The 23,380-nt window shown below is 35.3% G+C and overlaps 1 protein-coding gene across 3 annotated transcripts in view; it reads left to right on the forward strand.

The window, feature by feature from the left end:
• The window catches only part of UCHL5 (ubiquitin C-terminal hydrolase L5), a 38,122-nt gene extending 25,553 nt beyond the window's left edge, over positions 1–12,569 (forward strand). For 2 of the 3 annotated variants that reach the window (XM_027843470.1, XM_027843472.1), the window contains 5 exons: positions 41–104; positions 1,241–1,343; positions 1,938–2,051; positions 4,864–4,962; positions 11,501–12,569. In XM_027843470.1, coding sequence (XP_027699271.1) covers positions 41–104; positions 1,241–1,343; positions 1,938–2,051; positions 4,864–4,962; positions 11,501–11,545 — 425 coding nt within the window. In that variant the 3' untranslated portion in view covers positions 11,546–12,569. The remainder of the gene's footprint in view (positions 1–40; positions 105–1,240; positions 1,344–1,937; positions 2,052–4,863; positions 4,963–11,500) is intronic. The other variant, XM_027843471.1, reaches the window with a different exon arrangement.
• Positions 12,570–23,380: the final 10,811 nt, after the last annotated feature.

Raw genomic sequence — 23,380 nt, forward strand, 5'->3', positions numbered from 1 at the left:
TCACATCTTAGTTTACTTAATGCTTTCCATTTTGTTTTAGGTGCGTGTAATCAAGAAGACTGGATTAATGCAGTAAGACCAGTTATAGAGAAAAGAATACAAAAGTAAGTGTTCAGTGAAATTTTATGGGCGCCAAAGTCCAGTTTTAAAAATTTGTTTAGGACTTATCTTCTTTATTTAAAAAACATTTAATTTGGGGCAGCTAGGTGGCGCAGTGGATAGAGCTCCAGCCTTGGAGTCAGGAGGACCTGAGTTCAAATTTGACCTCAGACATTTGGCACCTACTAGCTGTGTGACCCTGGGCAAGTCACTTAAACCCGATTGCCTCACCAAAAAAAAAAAAATCAAAAACAAAAAGATTAGCATCCAATAAAGTCAAGCCTGAACTCTTTAAAAAATAATTTAATTTTAGCAAACTTAATGTCATTCAAGAATACCATTGCTATTATTGTAGAAAATCCTTTAATTTTAAGTAGTGATGTGTCATCTCTGAGGAGTTAAAAAAAAATGTGCTCTGACATAACAATCATTGTGTTGTGCTAGTAAATAAATTTGTTTCTTGTGTATTTACATATGATGGACAAAATTTATCTGGTAATTTAAGCTGGCCGTGTGTAAGATACTTCATGAGATAAAGTGAAATGTTTTAGAAAATGTACTTGAAATTTAGTAAAATTCACCCCATACAACTGTTTTAAATGTGTTTTATTTGCTTGTCACTTTAGGTTCTTGTTATTCATCCTTGTTCTAAGGCTTACTTTTTTTAGGAAAAGGATAAGAGCTAGTAATATCAGAACAGGACATGGACACAAACATAAGATACTATCCTGGTCAAAAAAATTTTGCAAAAATCAGTTTGCCTTTAACTCTTATCAATAGAAAATAAAATTTTTCCTTTTTTTTTTCCTGAATATTTGTTCTCATCTTGCTCATTGCCATAAGGGGAATTGGTAAAGAGGTATGCTTAGTATCATCCTAAGCATTTTGATGAAAAATGAAAGTATTGGTCTAAAAGCAGTTACAAATGCAATCCGGTTTGGAATTTGGTTTGTCCATAGATTGTTCTTGTTTGTGAACTTTTAAAATCTGCTTGCACAGGTTATTCAATTTAGGGTATTTGGCTTGCTTTCAAAGGTAATTTTTAAATAGATTACTATAATTTTTCCTCTTATTGAGAACAGTATACTCTTTTTGTTCTGCTATAATAAAATGGGAAATAATTCTCAGAAATCTTTTTTAGATACAGTGAAGGTGAAATACGATTTAACCTGATGGCCATTGTGTCTGACAGAAAAATGATATATGAACAGAAAATAGCTGAATTGCAAAGACAGCTTGCAGAGGTTGGTTGTCAGAATTTATGTATATTTAATTTAATAAATATTTATTAAGTATATGCTATACACAAAGATGTATGCCATGGTGCTTGGGATATAGAGTGAAAAATAGCCCTTGACCTCAGAGACTTAAACATTTTACTAGAACATATTACTTTTCTTGTTAGATTATTTTCTTAGAAAATGTCACTCATACTTCATACTTAATAGTATGTATTGTATATATTGTAGTAATGGTCCATATTAATTACTAAGTTCTTCTGTAAAAGTTTTTAGCATAGCATTTTTAGATTCTCTGTTTCTGACTAAAAAGGAAAATTACTTTTAATAGTGAAAATATGTGCAGTAATTTGACTAAAATTAATGAATCTTGCGAAAAAGAGAAATATCCATATGTCAAGTATTTTATTTCACATAAACATATTTTTATACCTGGAAATGTTGTGAGTTTTATGTGTGTTAATGTTATATTTTAGAATACTTTTACTCAGTTACCAACATTTTAAATGTTAATTTCAGAGTAATTGTTCTGTTACATACTTATCCTTTTAAAAATGTTGACAATGTTAATGTTTAGTGTTGCTGTTCTTTTTTTCCAAGGAGGAACCCATGGATACAGATCAGAGTAGTAATATGTTAAGTACCATTCAGTCAGAAGTCGCCAAACACCAGATGCTAATTGAAGAAGAAATTCAGAAATTAAAAAGATACAAGGTATGCTTCTTTTAAAATTATTTCAAGATTTAAAATTTTTTTTCTTTCTGTAGCTCCTCCTCCTTCTCTCTTCTTTTCTTCCTCTCTTTCCTTCCCTCTCCCCATTTTCCACAAAAATCCCACCTGATTCTTCATTGTTGGGTTCTTGAAGGCAATGTCAGTGAATTGCAGCAAGCTCTGTCAGGTTCTGTCAGGCTGGATAGGCTTCAGGTATAGACCTAAATTGTGTCTACTCTCCATCTACAACTCTAGCTAAATATAGAAAGGCTTATTACCAGAAATTTGGCCAACATATGTACCAGCTGATTAATTTTTGGTGATCCTTAGCCATGAATTAAATAACAGTAGAAATTGGTTTTCCTTCCTGTTTGTCATGTACCTGAAAAGGGAAGCTACATAAAATAAAGAAGACCTTACTTACATGGAGGAATAAAATCAGAAAAGTTGCTAAACCTGTAGAGCCATCAGGTCCTGCTAGATATCAGTGATAACTGAATAGTCACATGTGAATCCAGATAGCTAGTCTTTGAAGTAGCTGAGGTGAACTGAATAAGCTTTCTGATCCTAGTCTTGAAGAATGAGAAGGAAAAAAAGTAGCAGTAAAGCAGTCTGTTAAAAAAAGATCAAGAAAAATGTTAAATGTATAATGTTATAGCTATAAGAATCCTCTGTGTGTGTGGGGGGTAGGTATGTACACAGTAAGTAGATGTTTATTCATCGTCTTAGTCATTTGCTGTGAACTGCAATGAATTGGGTTCTGTAAATGAAGTTATGACTATAATTCAGCTTAATAATTTCATTTGACAAATGTTTATGAAGTGCCTTCTATATGTACTGCACTGTCTTTGGTGTTGGAGTTGAAACAGATCACCCTGCATCCTCTTAAGGAACTTACAATCTAGTAGGGGGATAAACCAAATTACAATAATACAAGTTGTGACCTTATAATTCCTAGTAAAGACCTATTCCAGTACTTCATCACGGCACAGAGATGATCCTGCTTTTTCAAGGGCTATGTAAGTGGAGTACAGGGTCCTACCAATTTGGAAAGGCCATGAGGATGGACTCAGTGATGGGTTGTATATCTCTCATCAGTTCAGAGGCTTATTGCCCCTAGAACTATAAGGTGATGTACTTCTGAGTTACAGCAACTCTTGGCCATCCAGTGAGTTGTACAGGGGTTGTGCTGTATGGATAGAGGGTGTACCCAAACTGAATATATTTTGAAGTACTGAAGTAAAGTGTTCCAAAGGACACCTGGAAGTGATGGGCACAGAAGGATAGGGACTAGGGGAAAAGAAAGGGCTGAATTGAATAGGGATGAGTATAAGAATGGATTTCTGCCTACTGTAGCAAGGATCAGGAGAACAGAAGGTTAGAAAAGAAATCGAAGGAAGCTAGTCTTGGGCAGGGAAGGAAGGGGAAAATGCTGAGTGGTTAATAGAGAAACTTGGAGAAATATTCAGTTTTCAGGTTCCAGCTAGAGAGTGGTGATGTAAGAGCTCATATCTCCTATGAATTTACCTCAGCTTGTTGTCTTGGGCTGGTAATAGATTCCTGTGGGGAGGGGAATCTGAAATGCTCGTGAGACTCGGAGTGAGGCCCAGATCCCAGGTGAATATACTTCACCTTGGTATAATAGTGGAAGGAAATAACTTACCTGTAATTGTCAGTGGATTTGTATATCTCAGATTGCCCTCACAGAAGCCATATTGTGGATAACATTGTCGTCAAATTTGTGTGTGTTGTTTTCATTTACAGGTAAACCTAAATCTTCCCTTTTGAATTTATTAAGATCTACATTTTGTTTCTATTTCCTTTTTGAAAAGATAAGTTGTTATAAAAAGATTTGAGTTTAAACCTTTGGTTTGCTGTTGACTTTAGCTTAATTCAAGATCTTTATTGAACTTTAGAAATAGGACAACTGTCCTGTTATCTAGGTACAGTGCAATTAGATTTTAGTCTTTCTGAAATTGTAGATAGTGAATAAATATTTCTCAGAAAACAAAATGGAGTGCCATACTTTTTTTTTTTTTAAAGACCCGAGAAGGTTAGAATTGAGAGACACCTGTATTATCTTAACATTCCAATCCTGCTGGACACATCCACCTGAATGTCCCATTCAGCACATCCAAAATGAAACTCATATTTCTATATCTTCCTCCAAACTCTCCTTTTTCTAGGTCGATACACATCCTTGACTCTTCTGTTTTACCTCCTATATCCAAATGTTTTCCAGGTATTATTGATTTGGCCTCCATAACATCTCTTACAACATTATCTGCCTCTGTGCCACTACCATTATATAAGTAAAGTGTCATAACATAGGAGCAAAGGTTGTTTTACTTTTTCCTTTGTTTTGTAGGTTGCCATAACCAAAGAATTTGTTACTGAGTGGTCAGCCAAGTGGTAATAAGCTAGGTTGGACCTCAGGAAGCAGAAATAGTCCATTGCTGGGACCATGCTCAAAACCTTTCTAGCATGATAAAACCTGTGAGAATTTACATTTTGTTGACATAGCCTTGCTGAACCTAAGGTTACTTCTGTAAAGCAGTACTTTGTGAAAGACTTAATAAGAATATTGAATTCATTTTTTTAAACCAGCATGTTACATTACTACAGTGCATTACTGAATGAGGTATAGATTCATATGACTTGACAATATTGATATTTCTTTTTAAAAATGTAATGCCTGTTATAGGTCTGTATTCTTCATTGGTATTTGTTTCTTAGATGGTATTTATATGAGTTTAATTTTTAAAATTTAGTATGGAGAAGATAGTATTCTGCAGTGTTTCTGATTCACTTTCAGATTGAAAATATTAGAAGGAAGCATAATTATCTGCCTTTCATCATGGAGCTATTAAAGACTTTAGCAGAACACCAGCAGTTAATACCACTAGTAGAAAAGGTAAGTCATGATTAGTTACGTTAAATTTTCCCCAAATTTGTGAAATCTTAATTTTGCATGTATGTAAGTTAAATTTTGTTAGTCATTTAAATTTTATGGTTTTGCTTTTAGTTATGATAACAAATGTGATAGTTATAATCCAAGTTGGGAGAATAGGAAAAAAAATTTTTCACCACTTAATGAAGCTTTCGCATTTTCTGAATTTCCAGTATTGAGTTCTAAGATTTAGTTGAAGAATTAGCTCCATGTTTATCTTGTCCCTTGATGAAAAATGATTTTTGAAAAATCTTGAGGGTTGGAAATACAGTAGAACATTACAAATTCGAACTGGAATCAGGACAGGAATTTTAGACCTGGAAGAGATGATATAGAGTTCAGTTCCCTTAGGTTACAGAGGAGGAAACTCAGGCCTGAAACGATGTAGTGACTTTTCCAAATTCCCACAACTGGCCATAACAAAAATCATGATCTCTTCATTCCTAGTCTAAATCTCTTTGCTCAAGGGAAAAAAACTAGCTTGAATTATAGAAATCTAAATTATAAAATATTAATAAGAAATAGAGATTTAATATTTTTAGGTACATAATAGCAAGTCAAACTAGACTGATAAATAATTTGCCTAAATAACATTGCTAACAAGTATATATATTTTGATCATTAGTATCTGCCGTATATATTGAGTGCTTTAATAGTCCTTGAAAGTAATTTTATGCTTTTTAAAAAAATTTTTAAGAGTTTTATGCTTTTAATCATGGTTTCTTCAGCTTTATTACTATTAGTGTGAAAATTTACTGAACAAAATTTCAGCCTGGACCTGTCAACGTTATCACAGATTCCAAATTCTAGCTTGAAATTCTAGCATTTTGTTATAAGAAAAATAAACTGTTCTCAAATCTATTCTGCTCTTCGTGTCTTCTATACATGAGTATCAAGAAATATCATATTGGAAAAGGGAAGTTGGAGCCATGAAACTGTGATCTTTAAATTTGCTTTCAATTAGCTGTAATTACCAGACATTGTCTTATTTTTGCTTTAGAAATCAGAATACTTCCTTGCCTTGAAACTTGAATTAACATTACATACAATTTTGGACATTAGATGGCACTCTATGAGTAACTAGTAATATTAAAAGGTAGATTCAGATTGCTATGTATTACTCTTTCATTTTATTTTATTGCTTTTGGATTTATTGAATTACCTTTTACTTTTTCCTCTTATTATGCTTCTTTAAACATGTTTATTTTTCATGCATTTAAAAAAAAAAACAACCTGTTAACCCCTGTTATGGGAGACTGCATAGTGCAATGGAGAGAACATGTTTGTTGTTTGTTCTTCAAATGTTTCCTGGAACTAAACACTGTTTTCTAGAGTATCTTCCCTGTAGAATGCAAACTCTTTGAGACCAGAAACTTTTTTTGTTTTGTTTTCCTGTACATTTCATTTCAAAGTTCCTTGAGGTAAGAAGAGCTAGATTTTTAAACTTAACCCATTAAAGGCCAGCTGAACTCAGAACTTTGTTTAGAGACAAAGAACCATGACTTAAGCAGTTGCAGGACAAAATCCATTACTACAGGATCAATAAGAAAATGATACAGGATCAATCTTAATCCCCTCATAATCCTTTAATACTTACTGTAATTCTGAATATACTTTGATAAGTAGTTCTTGATTAACAAGTTTGCATAGTTAGCTTTACATTCTTACATTTTAAATCTGTACCAGAAATTAGATACACAGGCTATATAGCAAACAATATTGATCATACCACTTTTTTAAAAATGTTGAACTAGAATATAACTGCCTTCTTCATCCTGAATATTCTCTCCAACTTTCTGATTTCCCTCTTGTGTGAATCATCTCATTTTCCTTTGCAGAATCACCATTCATCTCGTACCTACTAGGTGTGGGTGTGTTCCTTAATACTTTTTCTGTTCTCTGCCTTGATTGCCTTATCAGTTCTGATGGATTAAAATTTCATCTCTACAGATCTATACCTCTCCCTCCTGATCTCAGCTTCCTGCTAGATATATCAATCTAGATGTGCAACTTCCTGCTAGACATCTCAACATGGGTATGCCATAAACCTCAAAGTCAACATGTCAGAAATGAAACTTATCTCCACCCATGCCTCTTCCAAATTCCTTACTTCTTTTGAGGGTACCACCATCTTTTCATTCACTTGGGTTTACAACCTTGCAGTTATCATTAAGCTCCTTCCTTTCTCCAACTTCACATATTTGGATAGTTACCAAGCCTCATAGGTTCTGTCTCCACATCTCAAATAGTTTCTAATAACATTACCTTTCCTGCTTCCATCACAATCTGACTGTCACTTCACCTTTTCTAATTTATTTCACATCATTACCTTTCACATATTCTGTTCCTGCCAGACTGGCCTATGATCTGTGCCCAGAACCTGGCATTCTATCTCTAGACTTTGGGCCTTTGCTCAAGCCTGAAGTGCTTGTCCTTCTCAGCCATTTCTCTTAGAATCCTTAGCTTCCTTCAAGTCTTTACTCATATACTACCTCCTTTGCAAAGCATTTCCAGATTTTCTATTTGTTTGCTTTACCTCTTCAAATTATCTTACATTGATTTAACCTATGAACAATGTTGTATTCTCCAGGAAGTGTGGCAGGAACAATATTTTTCTTTTGTATTTCTTTGTGTTAAGCAGACAAATCATTAATGTTGTTTGTTGAATGAATGAACTTCCCAAAATAGCACCTAGTATTTAAAATGCTGTGGCACAGTGATTTTGTGTAAATTTCCAAAATGAATTTCTAGAATGAATTATTTTTTATTGGCCTTTTTGGCCTCTGTTGTACGTTGATTCGCTGTCTTCAGGGAATGTTTTATAAAGATTCCCAAGTTCCTTTTCCAAATGTGTGACTTGGAATCCACAGCCTACCATTTTATAGAAATTACTTATTTTCTATAATTAGATTACCTTAGTCCTTTCCACATCATGGTGTAATGGCATCGTTCCTGAGGGATTAGTATTAGGACCATCATTATTTAACATTTTTATATAGTATTGGGAAGACCAATGCAATGAAATCTTCAAGTTTGAAGATTGTTGTCACTAAGTTATTCCAGAATAAAGGTGTCTCTAAACCATTTCCCTATCCATGAGAGAAAAACTGTTTCCATTTTCCCATAGACTTTTAAAAATAGCTTCTTTGTTGGCTCATCATCCATAATTACTTCTCCTAAGTGTGAGTTTTCCTTGAGGCTCTTAGACCCTCTTTTGTCTCTATACTTTATCTTGGTGCCTTTATCAATTCCCATGGTTATAATTATTGTCTTTATGGTAGTGCTTCACAGATCTATATATTCAGCCCCACTATCTTCCCTGAGCTTCAATCCTGTGACACCAGTTGCCATTTAAAAAAATTTCAAACTAGATTTCTTGGAGGCATTTCAGAATCAACGTGTTCAAAGTGGAACTCATATTTTATGCGAAATTCACTTCTCTTCCCAATTTCTTTTGAAAGGAAACATCATTCTTCTAGTGTCCCTGGTTAGTAACTTTGATATCATTCCTGACTCTTCACTCTGCCTTATCTACATGCCTAGGCAGTTGCCAAGTCTTACCATCTCTATTTCACATCTCTCATATCTGTTCCTTTCACTACTCACAGCTACCATCTTCAGACCTTCATCATCTCTTACTTAGATTATTGCAACCCTGATTGATCTTCCTATTTGAAACCTGTTACATTCTAGTTTGTCCTGTACATTGCTATCAAAGTAATTTTTCTTAAGTACAGATTTGATCTTATCACTCCTCTACTCAGTCAACTCCAGTGACTTTTGTTCCCTTTAGCATAAAACATAAACTTAAATGTTTAGCTTTGAAAACCTTATATCATATGGCCTTCTTGTATCTTTCTGGCCTCACTGGACATTACTACCCTAGTGCACTCTGTGATGTAAGCTGACTTTGTTCCATCCACACAAGGGACAGCTTCCTTCTCCTTGCCCCTGAACTGGCTATTCCCTCATGCCTAGAATGCCATCTCCCTTCTTTCAAGATAGAAATCACTCACTGTCTCCTGAATAAAGCCTTTCCTTATTTCTCAGCTGCTAGTATTTACCATGTTCAGTTTTGTATTTTAATTACTTTGTATGTGGTCCATCCCCCTACCAAAGTATGAGCTCAATGAGGGAAGAGACTGTATAATTTTGATTCTCTCTCCTAGTATCTAGCACAATGTTCTTCATGTAAAAGATGTTTAATAAATGTTCATAACATTGAAATTGAATTGAATTGTTGCATTGATTCTGCTTGAGTGATGTATATATTTTTCTACATGTTTATTATTTAATTATGGAATTTATAATAATGTAAATTGTACCATGTTTTCTTTCTGTTCTTTCTGTACAGTCTTTTCTATCCATTGTAACCTGATGGCACCATAGCTATGACAAAATGTATCAATCTAGTATAGGAAAACAGGGTTACATCACAATTAGTAACCTGATACATATTTCCAAATAGAAGTGATACTTAAACTGGCAACAATTTGGGGACTTCCCTTTGGAACTTCTTTTGTGTGTACATATCCTCATATTAGATGTCTTTTACATATGATAGCAGAAGAGTAGTGAAGCCATTCATATTTAACATATAATCATTAAAATCATCAATCAATTCCATCATCTAAATAGTATCTTAATATGCGGAGGGATACTTGTTTTGTTGATTGTGTGTACCATTTTGCACAAGTTGTTTAAAACTGATACTTTTGTTTTTCTTAAGAGGATTTATTTTTCTTCTGTGATTGTGTTCTGCTTTATATCCCCTTAATTTTCTATTAATCAAGATCGTGCAAGGGATAAATGTCCTCATACTTCTACGTTATTTTTGTTCATTTGCTGTATTAAGGAGGTTGTCAAAACAATGAAATCATCCTTAGGTTTTAGTTTTCTTTAAATTTGAAAGTATATTCAAGAATGAGTAAAGAAAGAAATAAAATAAGTATTTGTTTTTCAAGTTGAATTCTCATTCTATGAAATGGAAGCTTTGTTCAATATTAATGGATTAATACTTGTGTACAGAGGCAGGTAGGTGACGAAGTTGATGAAGCTGTGGAGCTGGAATCAGGAATACCTGAGTTCAGATGTTACACTTAGTAGTTTTGTCACCCTGGGCAAGTTTCCTCAACTGTAAAGTTGGGGATAATAATAGTACCTCCCTAGGGTTGTCATAAGGATCAAATAAGATAATATTTGTAAAGTGCTAAGCATACTGCCTGGCACACAATAGGCACTTAATAAATGTTTGTTCCCCTTCCTCCCACTCAGCAAATGGTATATGTGGGCACAATAGGTGAATAAACCCGTATTCTATTTAAACTTAGACAACATGATTTTATTTGCTATGTGATCCATTGTCCATATTTAAAGTAAAGTTATGGCTTACTCTTCTATGTTGTTTTTAAGATGAGGAAGCATTTTGTAGAGAAAGCTTTCTTTGTTCATGTTGAGTTATCTTACAATTTTACTAATACCTCAGATTTAGCTTCCTCTTTCTATCTCCTTTTTTGTACCTCAGCATAAAATTAAGTTGCATAATAGAAATTTATTTCTTAAGATTTTTTTTCAGTCTGTACTGAAGTATATTACCTTCTTATACACATAATTCTGTAATAACATTCTTGAAGTAAATTTTAATTTATCCAGAATTTGAACATTTTGAAAAGAAAAGTCAGAGAACTGAGGTTTTTCTTTCTTCTGCTTTCATGGAAAAAACACATGACAAACAAATAAGTATTGGGATTAATTTTTTTCAAGCCATTTTAAAGGGCATTTCATGGAATGCTACAATAATAATATTCATAATGATGACCTCAATATGATTTTTTTTTTTAGATTCCTTATAGCACAAAACAACTTATTATGTTCGATGTAATTTTAATATTATGTGTGTCTAAGCTCTTGTTAAGGAGAATATTAATGAGAACAACAAATTCATTTTCACTTTTGCTTAGGTACACCTAGATTGGTATAGTGGAAACACTGAACTTAGAGACATGGGTTCAGATTCTGTCTCTCATACTAACTGTATGGCCATGGTCAAGTCACTTAACTGAGTCCCAGTTTCTTTATCTATAAAATGGGGAAAATAATCCTTTGGAACCTACCATTATTGCATCTTAATAAATATGTAGATCATATTTATGTAAGACTTTATAAATCTTGAAGCACTGTATAAATGTCGATTACTAATATTATTATAATTGAAGAAGTTAATGTATTTATGGAGCAAGCTGTTCAGAGTAACAAAGTTGAAAGATCAGTTTCAGATAGACAGAACCTGGAAATTAATTATAATCTTAAGTGGTTTCTATTTATGAATGAAGGGAATGATCTTTATAAATCATTTCACAGAAAGGCTCAGGTGGCGAAAGCATTTCAACAAAGGTACGCATTCAGTATATCCTAGAAAATATATATATTTCAAGTTATAAGGGAAAACCTTGTATAATTGTTGCTCTTGAATTTGAGTCATAGTGTATCTTTTAACTTCTAGGCAAAAGAAAAACAGAATGCGAAGAAAGCTCAGGAAACCAAATGAAGAAGATTCTTGGAGGAAGATGCTTCTGATCTTACTTTGATGAAAAAACAATAAGTATACAGGACTTGTAACAACATCCTATCTGGTCCAGCGCACGTTTGACAATAGTAACAATCTGTCTCACTTTGAATGCATGAATTCATACAATCTTTTCCCCTTACCTGCATCATGTGCATGTAGTGCATATTAAGTAAAAGTGGTGTTTAGAGTTGCTTGACCAAATTCCATTATTTGACATTTGTATCTGAATTCCCAATAGCTTCTCTGAAAATAGAACTACTGTAATGCACCTGAAATGCACAAGTGATATTCTTCAAAACTGTTCCTAATTTATCTTTTAGGCTTTTGTCCCACAAAGATTAAGATTTATAATAAAACAGAAAAATGTCACATGTTAATGTAATAATATTTGGACTATTTTTGCTTTCTTAAATCATATCAGTGGAACAGTTTGGTACATCTCTTTCTCTTTGGTACTTATTATTTGGAGGTTTTAAATAGAATTTTATTTTTTATTTTCTATACTGAGTAGTTGATAATATTTTAATTACAAACCCATTTAATAAAGGCAAATATGTAATACATAAGGATTTCCATTCCTATCAGTGGAAAAAAATAAATAGCCCATTTTAATTTTGGGAAAATTTTTAAATGTTTTGTTTTGGTTAGAATTATTTTTGTGGAACATATGAGTGTTGTGCTTCAAAGCGTATTTTTTTCTTGATGACACACTGTCATATTTTATATTTTAAAAATTTTCTCATTTTGGCCACATTGTTTTTTAAACTTTTAAGCTGTATCCTGAAATTATTTTTCAATTTGGTGATCTTATACTTCAGAGGAAATTCTTTAAAAATGGGGATGTGGGTGGAGGCCAATAGGATCTTCAGGTCTGTTTAAAAAAAAAAAAAGGTGGAGAGGCATGGTTCAACAGATCCTCAGAGTGCCATTTAAAAACACCTTTGTAATACTGGGCTTCATCAAATTTTACTTCATATAATAAATATACTTGTCTTGTTCGTAATTGAAATCTCATGAATCCTATTTATATAAAAAGAAATTCCAATTTGCTTCATGAATTAGGCCCATTACTAATGTGAATTTTCAAAGGAGGTGCCTGTTTTAGGAAATACCTCACTACAGTGATTATATTACTTTAAAATTTGATGAGATGTTAATAAAACAACTTAATAACAGTTTTTTTCTCTGCATAATTTATTAATTTTACTCATTTAAGATGATAAAAGAGCAGCAAGGCTCTCTCCACTCCAGTCTATCTTCTACAAGTCTGACCATATTCTTTCCCTTGCCCCAATACTCAATAAACTCAAGTGGTTCCCAGTTGCTTCAGAAATTAAATACACATTTCTCTTTTAAAGCACCTCACAGCATGGACCCAGCCTACCTTTCCAGCCTCAATATGCACTTCCTTTCCTGTACTCTTACCAGACAAACTGACCTTCTTGCCATTCATCACAGGTGGTACTTCATCTCCTGTCTCTGTGCCTTTCATTGGCTATACTTTGTGCCTGGAACACTCCCCCTTCTAACTTATACCTTACTGTGTCCTGAACTTCCTTCAAGATTTAGCTCAAGCATTAGCTTCTTCATGAACACTTTCCTGATTGCCACAACTGCTTCTGTCTGTGCTCCTTAAACTATCACATTTATATTGTCTTTATTCTGTTTGTGTATGTGTATGTATAGATAGTCTTCCATGATAGAATGTAAGCTAAAGGAATTACATCATTTTTTTTTGTCTCCCCAGCACCTAGCACAGTGTCTGTTCTATCACATAGTAGTACCTTAATAAATGCTAGTTGATAGATGGCTAGAAATCAGTAAATCTGGGACTGGAATCCAGATCGTCTGACTCTAAATCTATTCCTTTTTTCATTCTGCCACACTGCCCCTAGTCAGTTGGGTAGTGCAGTATCTTTCTTGTTCAGTAACTGACATTGTTTTAGAAATTTTTTAGATGCCATAATAATTTTTATATTTCAGTTCAGTTCAACAATTCTTTATTAAGCCTCTACTATAAGAAAGACACTGTACTACAGTTTGGGAATACAGTCCCAGCCTTCAAGAAGTTTACATATTATTGGGGGCGGGGGAATTGAAAGGGAGAGAACACTGAAGTAGAGGAGGGGAAGGAATCCGGAAAAACTTTATTAAAGAGGAGATCATAATTTTTCTAAACCATGAAAGAAGAAAAAGATTCTATGATGCAAAGAGGGAGTGCATTTCAGGTATAGGAAATTGATTAAGGGAAAGCATAGAGGTAATATACAGTTTGCCTAGAACATATTTAGGATGAGGAATAATGAAATAAGACTGGAAATTTAAGGTCAGTGCCAGGTCATGGATGATTTAAAATGCTAAGGCAAGGAATTTGTATTTTTTCCTATAGATAGTAAGTTTTTGAGCTGGGGAATAAAATGATCAGACATGTCTTTGGAAGACAATTTTGCTGTCTATGTGGAAGGTAAATTAGAAAGGGAAGAGACTGGATGCAGAGAAACCAAATATGAAGTTATTTTAATAGTCCTGGTGGGAGCTAGGATAGAGGCACTGTGAATGGAGAGAAGGGGATGGAAGCTAGAAAAGTGGAAGTACATTTACAGATTTAGCAACTGATTAGATTTGAGAGATGAGGGGAGTGGCTCAGTCACTCTTCATTAGGCCATGCCATTCTAAAAATCCTCTTTTATTAAAACTGTAGAATGATGACAATAAATAATGGTAGCAAACTGTTTCAAAGCAGAGATGTATATGTTATACTTAAAATTTTCTGTAAGAATTTCAGGGCTGAAAACTTTATTTTATCTTTTATTAGGATTTTAATTATTTTATTTTTTTTAGGCAGTTGGGGTTAAGTAACTTGCCCAGGGTCTCACAGCTAGTAAGTGTCATGTATTTGATCCGAGGCCGGATTTGAACTCAGTCCTCCTGACTTCAGGGCTGGTGCTCTACCCACTGCGCTACCTAGCTGCCCCTTTTATTAGGATTTTAAAAGAAGCATTTATAAAACAAGTAGATGACATCCTTATCTTTTTAGATTGATGATCCTTTAAACAAATATTCCCTTTTAATCTATCTGGTTGTATAACCAGTGTGTGTGTATGCACACATATGCACAAATTAATATTAGGATACATAGGGACAAATTTTTGAAACCACTGTGTCATAGAGAATCTTTTAACTCATAAAATATATTGTATGTGATATTACTGAAACAGCTTTGGTGCAGGAACAGCTAGAATTAAGAAACTTTTCTAAGGTATAAACAAGAACAAGCAGATATATCCTGTCTAAATGTTCTCGTTTTGGCAGTTTTGCAAGGCAGCGTATATCTCATTCCTGTGCAAAAAAGTTAATTTGCCATTGGAAAACTTACCCACTTTTGTATACTTCCTTAGATATGTGATTTTCTGAACCTAATGTCAGAATTTTTACATCTTATTAAAAGATTTCTGTCTTAGCAAACATAGATGTGTAGGTAGAATACGATTCTCAAAGTTCCATCAGTTCTCTTACTGGGAAGGAGAACATAGGGCTTGAAAACAGTATCTGTTTAAGCATATGCCACCTTGTGCAATATTTTTTAAAGGCTTAAGATTAGCCCAGCGCTTAACACAAAGTCTGGCACATAGTAGGCACTTAATAAATGTTTTTTGACTGACTTTGCCTTTGAGGAGAAGGCACACAGTGACAGTTCAATTCAATAATTATGAATCACCGACTATACACGAACAAGGCACTGGTCATGCACAAATTAAAAACAAACAAAGAACCAGCCCAGTCCCTGCCATTAAGGAGCTTATTCTTGAAGTATACAAATATTAGAAACCAGATAAGAGTAGTAGCACCAGGACAAATAAGAGGGTAAGAGGCTACAGAATTCTCAAGTAAGACAAGGTAAAAAAAAAAAATTATGCCTTAAATAAATATAGGAGTTCACTTCCATTAAAGAGAGCAATTTACTAATAATACTTCCTGGCCATGAAGCAGAAGTTCCCATGTTTACAAAAATCTTTGAATATTGAATATGTTCTCCCAGTGTTTTAAGCTCCTTGCACAGTAGGGAGTGGGGTGAGGACTATATAAGTTTCATATGAGATCCAGCCTGCTTTATTTCTGGTAGGCCAAAATCAGAAATACTCATTTGGGTGGACTGTGGGTGGTGGTGAGGTGATAGTGGAGGGAGAACATAAAAGAAAATTAATTTTTAAATTGAAATAAGAAAAGACAGTCATCATGAATGACTACATCTATGTAGAAGTAACTCAAGAGGAAGGAACCAGTCAAAGCTGACTTCTGTAGCTCGAGAGCTGATCTGATCCTGCTGCCATGGTCACAGAAGAATCTAGTGGTATGGGGGGGGTAGGTGGGAAGGGGAGGTGTCAATCCTTTTTCCCCCCGTAGATGAAACTCAGATATCTTTAAGAGGAGCTTTTCTTAGAAGTAAAAGGAAATAATATTCCCTCCCCCGCCCCAAAAAACCTCACTACTCCCTGTCTGCAACATATATAATAGTATACTACTACTCTGACCTAACAATGTATTTTTTTATTATTTATTTTTAGTTTTTGATACCACTTCCATAAGATTTTGAGTTTTAAATTTTCTCCTCCTCCCACTTCTTTTCCCTGCCCCAAGACAGTGTACAATCTGACATAGGCTCTACATAGACATTCATGTTAAGCATATTTTCCCATTAGTCATGATGTAAAGAACAATTAGAACTAATGGGAGGAACCACAAGAATGAAGCAATAAAACAAAGCAACAAAGGAAAAGGAGAGCAAATGATTCCATCTGCATTCAGACTCCCGATTTCTTTCTGTGGGTGTGGATAACAATGTATTTTTAAAACACATGTTGGATGCTTAGCCTGCATTTCTTTGTAATAATTATATGTCAGCACAATATTTTGTTAGATGGCATTTTTTATAACATTAGAGCAGGAATATGTAACTCCATGGTATTGACTTCCTTCTTTCCCTTTCCTTTTTTATTTCCTTCCCTAGCTACTTCTTCCACATACTTCTTCCACAAAAGTTTAAAACACACTAGACCAAATTCTAATTGGGAAATCCAAGAAAAAGTCACAGTGATTCATTTTTCCAGCCCAGGACAGCTTAGGGAGATGGACAGAGAGGTCTGCAGACATAAGGATGGGACTTGGCCAGGAGTGGCTTCAGGGTGTGCATTCCAGCCTTCAGGAATTGAAAGAGGATTGGGACTGGACCACAGGGCAGGAAGCACCAAGGCAAGAAGAGCTCAAAAAAGATCCCTGAATGAACCAGGAATGGGTGCCATGTAGCAGCTCTGTTACCCACTACCCACTCCTGAGTCACAAATAGAAAGCAGATTGAGGAGTGGGAGGCCTGAGCCCTAGCTGTGTACTAAGTAAGGAACAAATTCAGAAGTAAACAGAAGCTGTGTAGCTCTTTTCCCAGCAGCAGAGCAGGGACTCTTATCACCTTCCAGCCCAGGCTGAAGCCTGTAGTAGAATAATAACCAGGGCAGGAATCCTAGATGAAAGGGGATATACTTGCAGTTGAGTCATTCTGAACCGGCAGCACCTCACAGTGGCTGAGTCAAGCTGCAGTCTACAGAAAGTCCCAAGCAGAGACAAACTGATAGACCCAAACCTGGGGCAGGAGAGCTCAGTCCAGGAGGGCAATGAGTAGACTTTGCCCAGATCATATCATTTGGGGAACCCTGGAAACTTTCAGATCCCCAGCCTGAACTGGAAAGACAGCCGAAGGACACAAGAAGTTCAGTCAAGACATTCTCCCCAGAAGTACACAGAACTTAGCCCTAACTAACATAAAGTCCAGAGTCAAGAAGTAGGCTGGAAGAATGAGCAAACAAAAAAAGAATCCCACCATAAAGAGCTATTATTGGTTGTCCTTTGTCTCCTATTTAAATGCTTAACACAGCACCTTGTACTTAGTAAGTATTTGTTGAATTTAATAAACCATGACACATAGCTTCTATTATGGTGCTAACTCCTTATGGAAATCTAAGGTTTTCATAAGAGCTGCATAAGAAACTAATCTGGGCCTGAATATATCAAAGGCATGGAAATGTATGTTTCCCAAACTGAACATTGGTTAAGGGTTGGTGTCATGCAGAAGGCATGGAGTTCTTTATATACTTGTGAATTCTGAGGAACCAGCTTATAAGGAGAGAGTCTTTTCAACTTTATGAAGGAATTTGAGTGAGAATCTAAATCAGGGGGTCCTTAACTTAGGTAGGTAGATGCTGTAATGAACTGAATGTTGGATTTGGAGTTTAGATGTAGTTTCAGACACTTACTAACTGGGTGACCTTAGGCAATTCACTTAGCTCTGTGGCTCAGTTTCCTCCTTTGTTAAATGCAATAATAATGGCACCTACCTTCCAGGTTCTTATGAGGATAAAATGAAATATTTGTAACTTTTATAGAGATATTTATAAAAGTATTTCTAAAGTGCTTTACAAACCTTGAAGGGCTATATAAATGGAAACTTATTATTATTGGGATTCATGGATAGATTTCAGGGGGGTTATGAACTTGGATGGGAAAAATTACAACTTTATTTTCACTAACCAACTAAAATTGATCATTTCCTTCAATTATGGGTGTTGGTAACAAGTAATATTATCAGTACCTGTGACTGTCACTGATAAAAATCACAGATATTTTCCCATCACATTACAGTTGTAGCAGAGATCTCAAAATATTGTTAGCATACCACTACTTCAGAATTACTGTGGCTGTAATGAGGTCAACTATAGAAGCTTTAATTCCATTTGCAACAACATATTTTGGCAAACTGGGATTTTTAGGGGCAGCTAGGTGGTGCAGTGGATAGAACACCGGCTCTGGATTCAGGACGGCCTGAGTTCAAATCAGGCCTCAGACACATAACACTTACTAGCTGTGTGACCCTGGGCAAGTCACTTAACCCCATTGCCTAGCCAAAACAAAACAAACTGGGATTTTTAATATTTATAACCTTCAAAACAAAAATTGAAATTGATTAGATACCTAACATGACATGTTCGTTGCCATGTCAAAGGCCAACCAACAGTCTCATCTTCTTATTTGAGCTAAACAGCAACTGCCTTCATACTGATATGTCTAAAAATAAAATTTAACTTTAAATTTCTTATAATTTAAATGTATTATCTTGTTATTTAACAAATTAGTAAAGAGACATTACTATATCAAAAAAATTTTTTATAGTATTTCAATACAATTAGTTTCCTTTGTAAACCTGTGTATTTTATTTTATACATTTAAAACTTTTATGCAGAGTAAGGGTTCATAGGTTTCACCAGACTGTCAAAACACCTAGGTGGAACCAAGTACTAAGTTTCACTATATTAATATATGCTTAGTTGTTCTAAATAGCATCAAGAGTTGTCAGTCAGTCAATAAACATCTATTAAATTCTTACTATGTTCCAGGCACTGTACTAAGTGCTAGGGGTACAAAGAAAGGCAAAAAGCAGTCTCTGCCCTCAAGGCATAATCTAATGGAGGAAAGCAATGCAAAAAGAAACTGAAAAGGTTGGGGGTGGAGAGAGGAGAAGAGGGAAGGTATCCAATGCAGAGCATGATCCTACAGCCAGGTTGGAAATAATAATGTTTGCCCTGGGTCCTCCCTTTAGAGGATCTGGAGGAGCTCTCTGATGTCCACCAGAATTCTCTCCAATCAGAGGGGGTACTGAGAAGGTGTGAATTTCATATTTGATTTGCTTTTTCAGGAAAATGAGTTTCTGGGGACAATGATGAAATCCAGGTGAGCAGATGGGTAAGAAGTGATGTCCATGTGTACTTAAAGAATGTGCTTAGGGGAGAAAAAATTTGGCAAGGGTAGGAGGGGGTGGAGATGGGGCACATCATAGACTCCTATTCTACTAGAATTTTACAGCTGGAAGTCACCTTAGGGACAGTTTAGGATAGCCAGGTGGTGCAATGGATAGAATGCCAGGCCTAGAGTCGGGAAGACTCGTCTTCCTGAATTCAAATTTGGTTTTAGACACTTACTAGCTGTGTGACCCTGGGCAAGTCACTTAACCCTGTTTGCCTCAGTTTCCTTATCTGTAAAATGAGCTGGAGAAGGAAATGGCAAACCATTCTAGTATCTTTGCCAAGAAAACCTCAAATAGGTTCACAAAGAGTTGAACATGACTAAACAATACCACCTTAGTGACCATCTAGTCGAATCTCATTTTACAGATGAGGACTGGGGCTCTAAGAGATTGTGATTTGCCTAAAGTCACAAGATCACATAACTAATTAGGGGGCAGTGACAGGTAAAAATCTCAGCCTGGATGAGAAGTAGGGGTTTTGTTTATTTGGTCTTTTGTTGTTGTTGTTGTTAATGTTGTTGTATTTGTCCTTCATTCTGGAAGAGGACCATGACATCAGGGAGGTGATGACTTGACTTGCAATTGATTTTGATTTGAGTGAGGAAGGGCTGTGTTAAAGTCACCAGCCTCACTTTCTCCTCTAGAGCCATCTGGGTCCATTGTCCATATATTCATCAGGATGACTGGAGATGGCCCAGCTTGGTCTTTTGTAATTTAAAAGCCTTTGAGGTGTGATGGTGGAAGAGAATTGAGTTTGTATTATAAAGAGGGTTTTTTTTCCCAGTAGAGAATCTCTGTTTTTAATAAAGAGTTGCTTCTTTTTTATTAGCTCTATTAAAAGTGGAAAAAACTCCTTTTTACACACCCACAGTGAATTGGAAGGAAAATAAGTAGGATAGTCAGTTCACTTTTTGATTACCATGATTAAATTGCTTTCTTTTCTTGTTTCCTTAATGTTCAAGGTACATTAGTATGTATTAATGTGTGAAATAGGGCCCGAAAAGAATTATTAAATACCAGGAACTGTACATAAAAACATAAGTATCTTTTGGTTCTACACAGTGTAGTAGATAAATTCAAAAAATGTAAAGACCCATCAAAATATTTAGCAACTTCATTTGCTCTTCCTAATGTTATAATGACATCACTTGCATTTAAGACTATCCTCCACCTTTTGTCCTCAACATTGTGTGGAACTCAAACATTCAAAATTCAAATATTCAACTGAACAAATTCAACAAACATTTGTTATGCATTTATGTGTACAGAACATTGTGCTATGTTGTAAGGAAGTACAAATTGTAGATGAGACAAAGCCCAGGTCTTCATGGAACTGAAAGCATAGGATCATCAGGTGTTAGATTAGAAGGAACTCTAGGTCATTTAGTTAGTACAACCTTCTTATTTTACAGATGAGAAAACTGAGTCCTAAAGAGGGTAAATGATTTGCCAAGAGTCACCTGGGAGTGATAGAACTCATGTACAGATAATCATGAAAAATAATACATGATAAGTATATTAGGATGACATAAAACTTTAAACCAAGTAATTTATTTCAGAGAAAAGTGAGAAAATGAACAGTTTTTTAGGTTGGTGAAAGGTATGAAAGAGAAGGCACAGAGAAAGAGAAGATAAACATCAATATCAGGGCCTGTATTAGTGATACATCTGAAATAGTAATTTCATTACAGTTAGGCCTTTGATGTGTTTCTTTATGTAATGGAAGCAAGTATATATATTGTCATATATTGAGATGTCAGTACATATGTTCATTCCCCTCTGTTCACACAGCCATCACTCTAGTTCAGGCCCTCCCTACCTCTCCCTTGGACTATTGAAAAGTCTTTTATTTGGTCTCCCCCAGGTCTTTTCTCATTTCAATCCATCTTACATCTAGTCACCAAAGTGATTTTCCTAAAGCATAAGTCTGCTCATGTCACCTCTCTCTTCCCCTCCCCTTTTCTCCTCCCTTCCCCCACTTAATACACTCTAATGGTTCTCTATTACATCTAGAACAAATATAAACTCCATTTTTTTTCTTCTTGTGAGGCAATTGAGGTTAAGTGACTTGCCCAGAGTCACACAGCTAGTGAGTGTTATATGTCTGAGGCCAGATTTGAACTCAGGTCCTCCCGCCTCCAGGGCCAGTGCTCTATCCACTACACCACCTAGCTGCCCCCTAAACTCCATTTTTTAAAATTAAATTTAAATTTCATTTTTAGTTCCACATTCTCTCCCTCCCTCTACCCCCTCCCCCACCACACAAAATGCAATAGCCATTCTACATATACATAAACTCCTCTGTTTTGCATTTAAACCTCTTCATAATCTGGCTTCTTACCCTCCCAGCTTTCTAATACATTGCTCCCATACAGTCCAGCCAAACTGGCTTGCTCACCATTCTTTACATATGATGCTCCATCTCCCAAATCTATGACTTTAGACTATCTCTCCTCCACCCCTGGAATGCTTTCCTTCTTCGGCTCTACTCTTGGAATCCCTTCCTTTCCAAAGTTACTTTGATTTTATTTCCATTTTGTGCATACTCATATATGTATCTAGATCTTCTCAATTAGAATGGGAATGGGTACTAATTTCACTTTTGTTTTTGTATCCTAAGTGCTCAGCACAGTGCCTGGTCCATCGTAGGCATTTGATTGATATTTTGGCACTATACTTGAACATGGAAGTGATCTTGGGTTCTTGGAGATTATACCAGTGAAGGCCAACCTCTGGCAGATTCTGCTGAGTTGACAAGGCTTTATATCCAGATCTAGTGGCATTATTTTGCTTTCTGTGGCTCATCACCAATGGGTTAGAGATAGGGACTGGACCATTGGAATTCCTAGATGAGGAAACTTTCCACAGGTCATCACCTTCTCTGCAAATTATTATCTTAAAGGTTTTCCTAGAGTACCAGAGTATTAAGAGAATGAGGGACTTGCCCATAGTCACATAGCTAGTATGTTTCAGAATCAGGACTTGAACATTGGTTTTCCTGGAGGCTATTTTTCTGTCCACTAAGTCATGCTGTTTCTCACCATTAAATTGACATAAAAATGTAAAATGGGTCTCAGTCCCATACGGTACCCTTCTTTTTGCAGTGAAGATAGTGGAGTGGCAAAAAAGGGGCAAATGATGTTTTGGGCCTCAGTTTCCTTATCTTTATTTTTTAAAAAATATTTATTTATTTTTAGTTTCCAACATTCACTTTTATAAGCTTTTGAATTTTAAATTTTCTCCCCCTCCTTCCTCTCCCCCCTCTTCAAGACATGTGCAATCTGATAGTTTCCTTATCTTTAAATGAGGGCATTGGACTAGAAAGCCTTTAGAGTCTCTTCCAATCTGAATCTATGAACCTATGAACATGGATTAAATACTGTTCTGTAGGCATATGGAAATGAAACAATAGATTGGTGGTCTGTATTCTTGGAGTTAGAGTATAAAAAGTATATGGTAGGGACAGCTGGATGGCCCAGTGGATAGAAGTCCAGCCTTGGAGTCAGGAGGACCTTAACTATATAAATGCTAGCTATTGTCACTTTAGCACTCAGGTTCTGTTCATCATTTATGTTCACTGTTACCACATCTCCTTTACAAATCAATGCAATTCAACAAACATTTATTACAGAACCTAACATGTATATGCACCAAGCTAGATGGGATGAAAGGACAGCTCCTATTTTCAAGATACTTACATTCTACTGAAGGGATTGTAACGTGGACAGATTAAAGTATATTCAAGGTGATTTAAAGAAGGAGTGCATTTTGTAGTCATATATTTCCTCTTGGACCACTTTTCATTGACATGTCATCATTGGTAAATATACTGAAATCTATATACATTCATCATATGTTTTTCCATTGCTCTTTGTATCACTTGCGTGGGACAGTTAAAAAAGTTTGGAGTCAGAGAACCTGGGTTCGAATCTCAGCTCTGTTACTTAGTGCTTGTATGATCTTGG

Source organism: Vombatus ursinus, unplaced genomic scaffold (assembly GCF_900497805.2).
Source record: "Vombatus ursinus unplaced genomic scaffold, bare-nosed wombat genome assembly UNPS02014909.1, whole genome shotgun sequence".
Taxonomy (NCBI): domain Eukaryota; kingdom Metazoa; phylum Chordata; class Mammalia; order Diprotodontia; family Vombatidae; genus Vombatus; species Vombatus ursinus.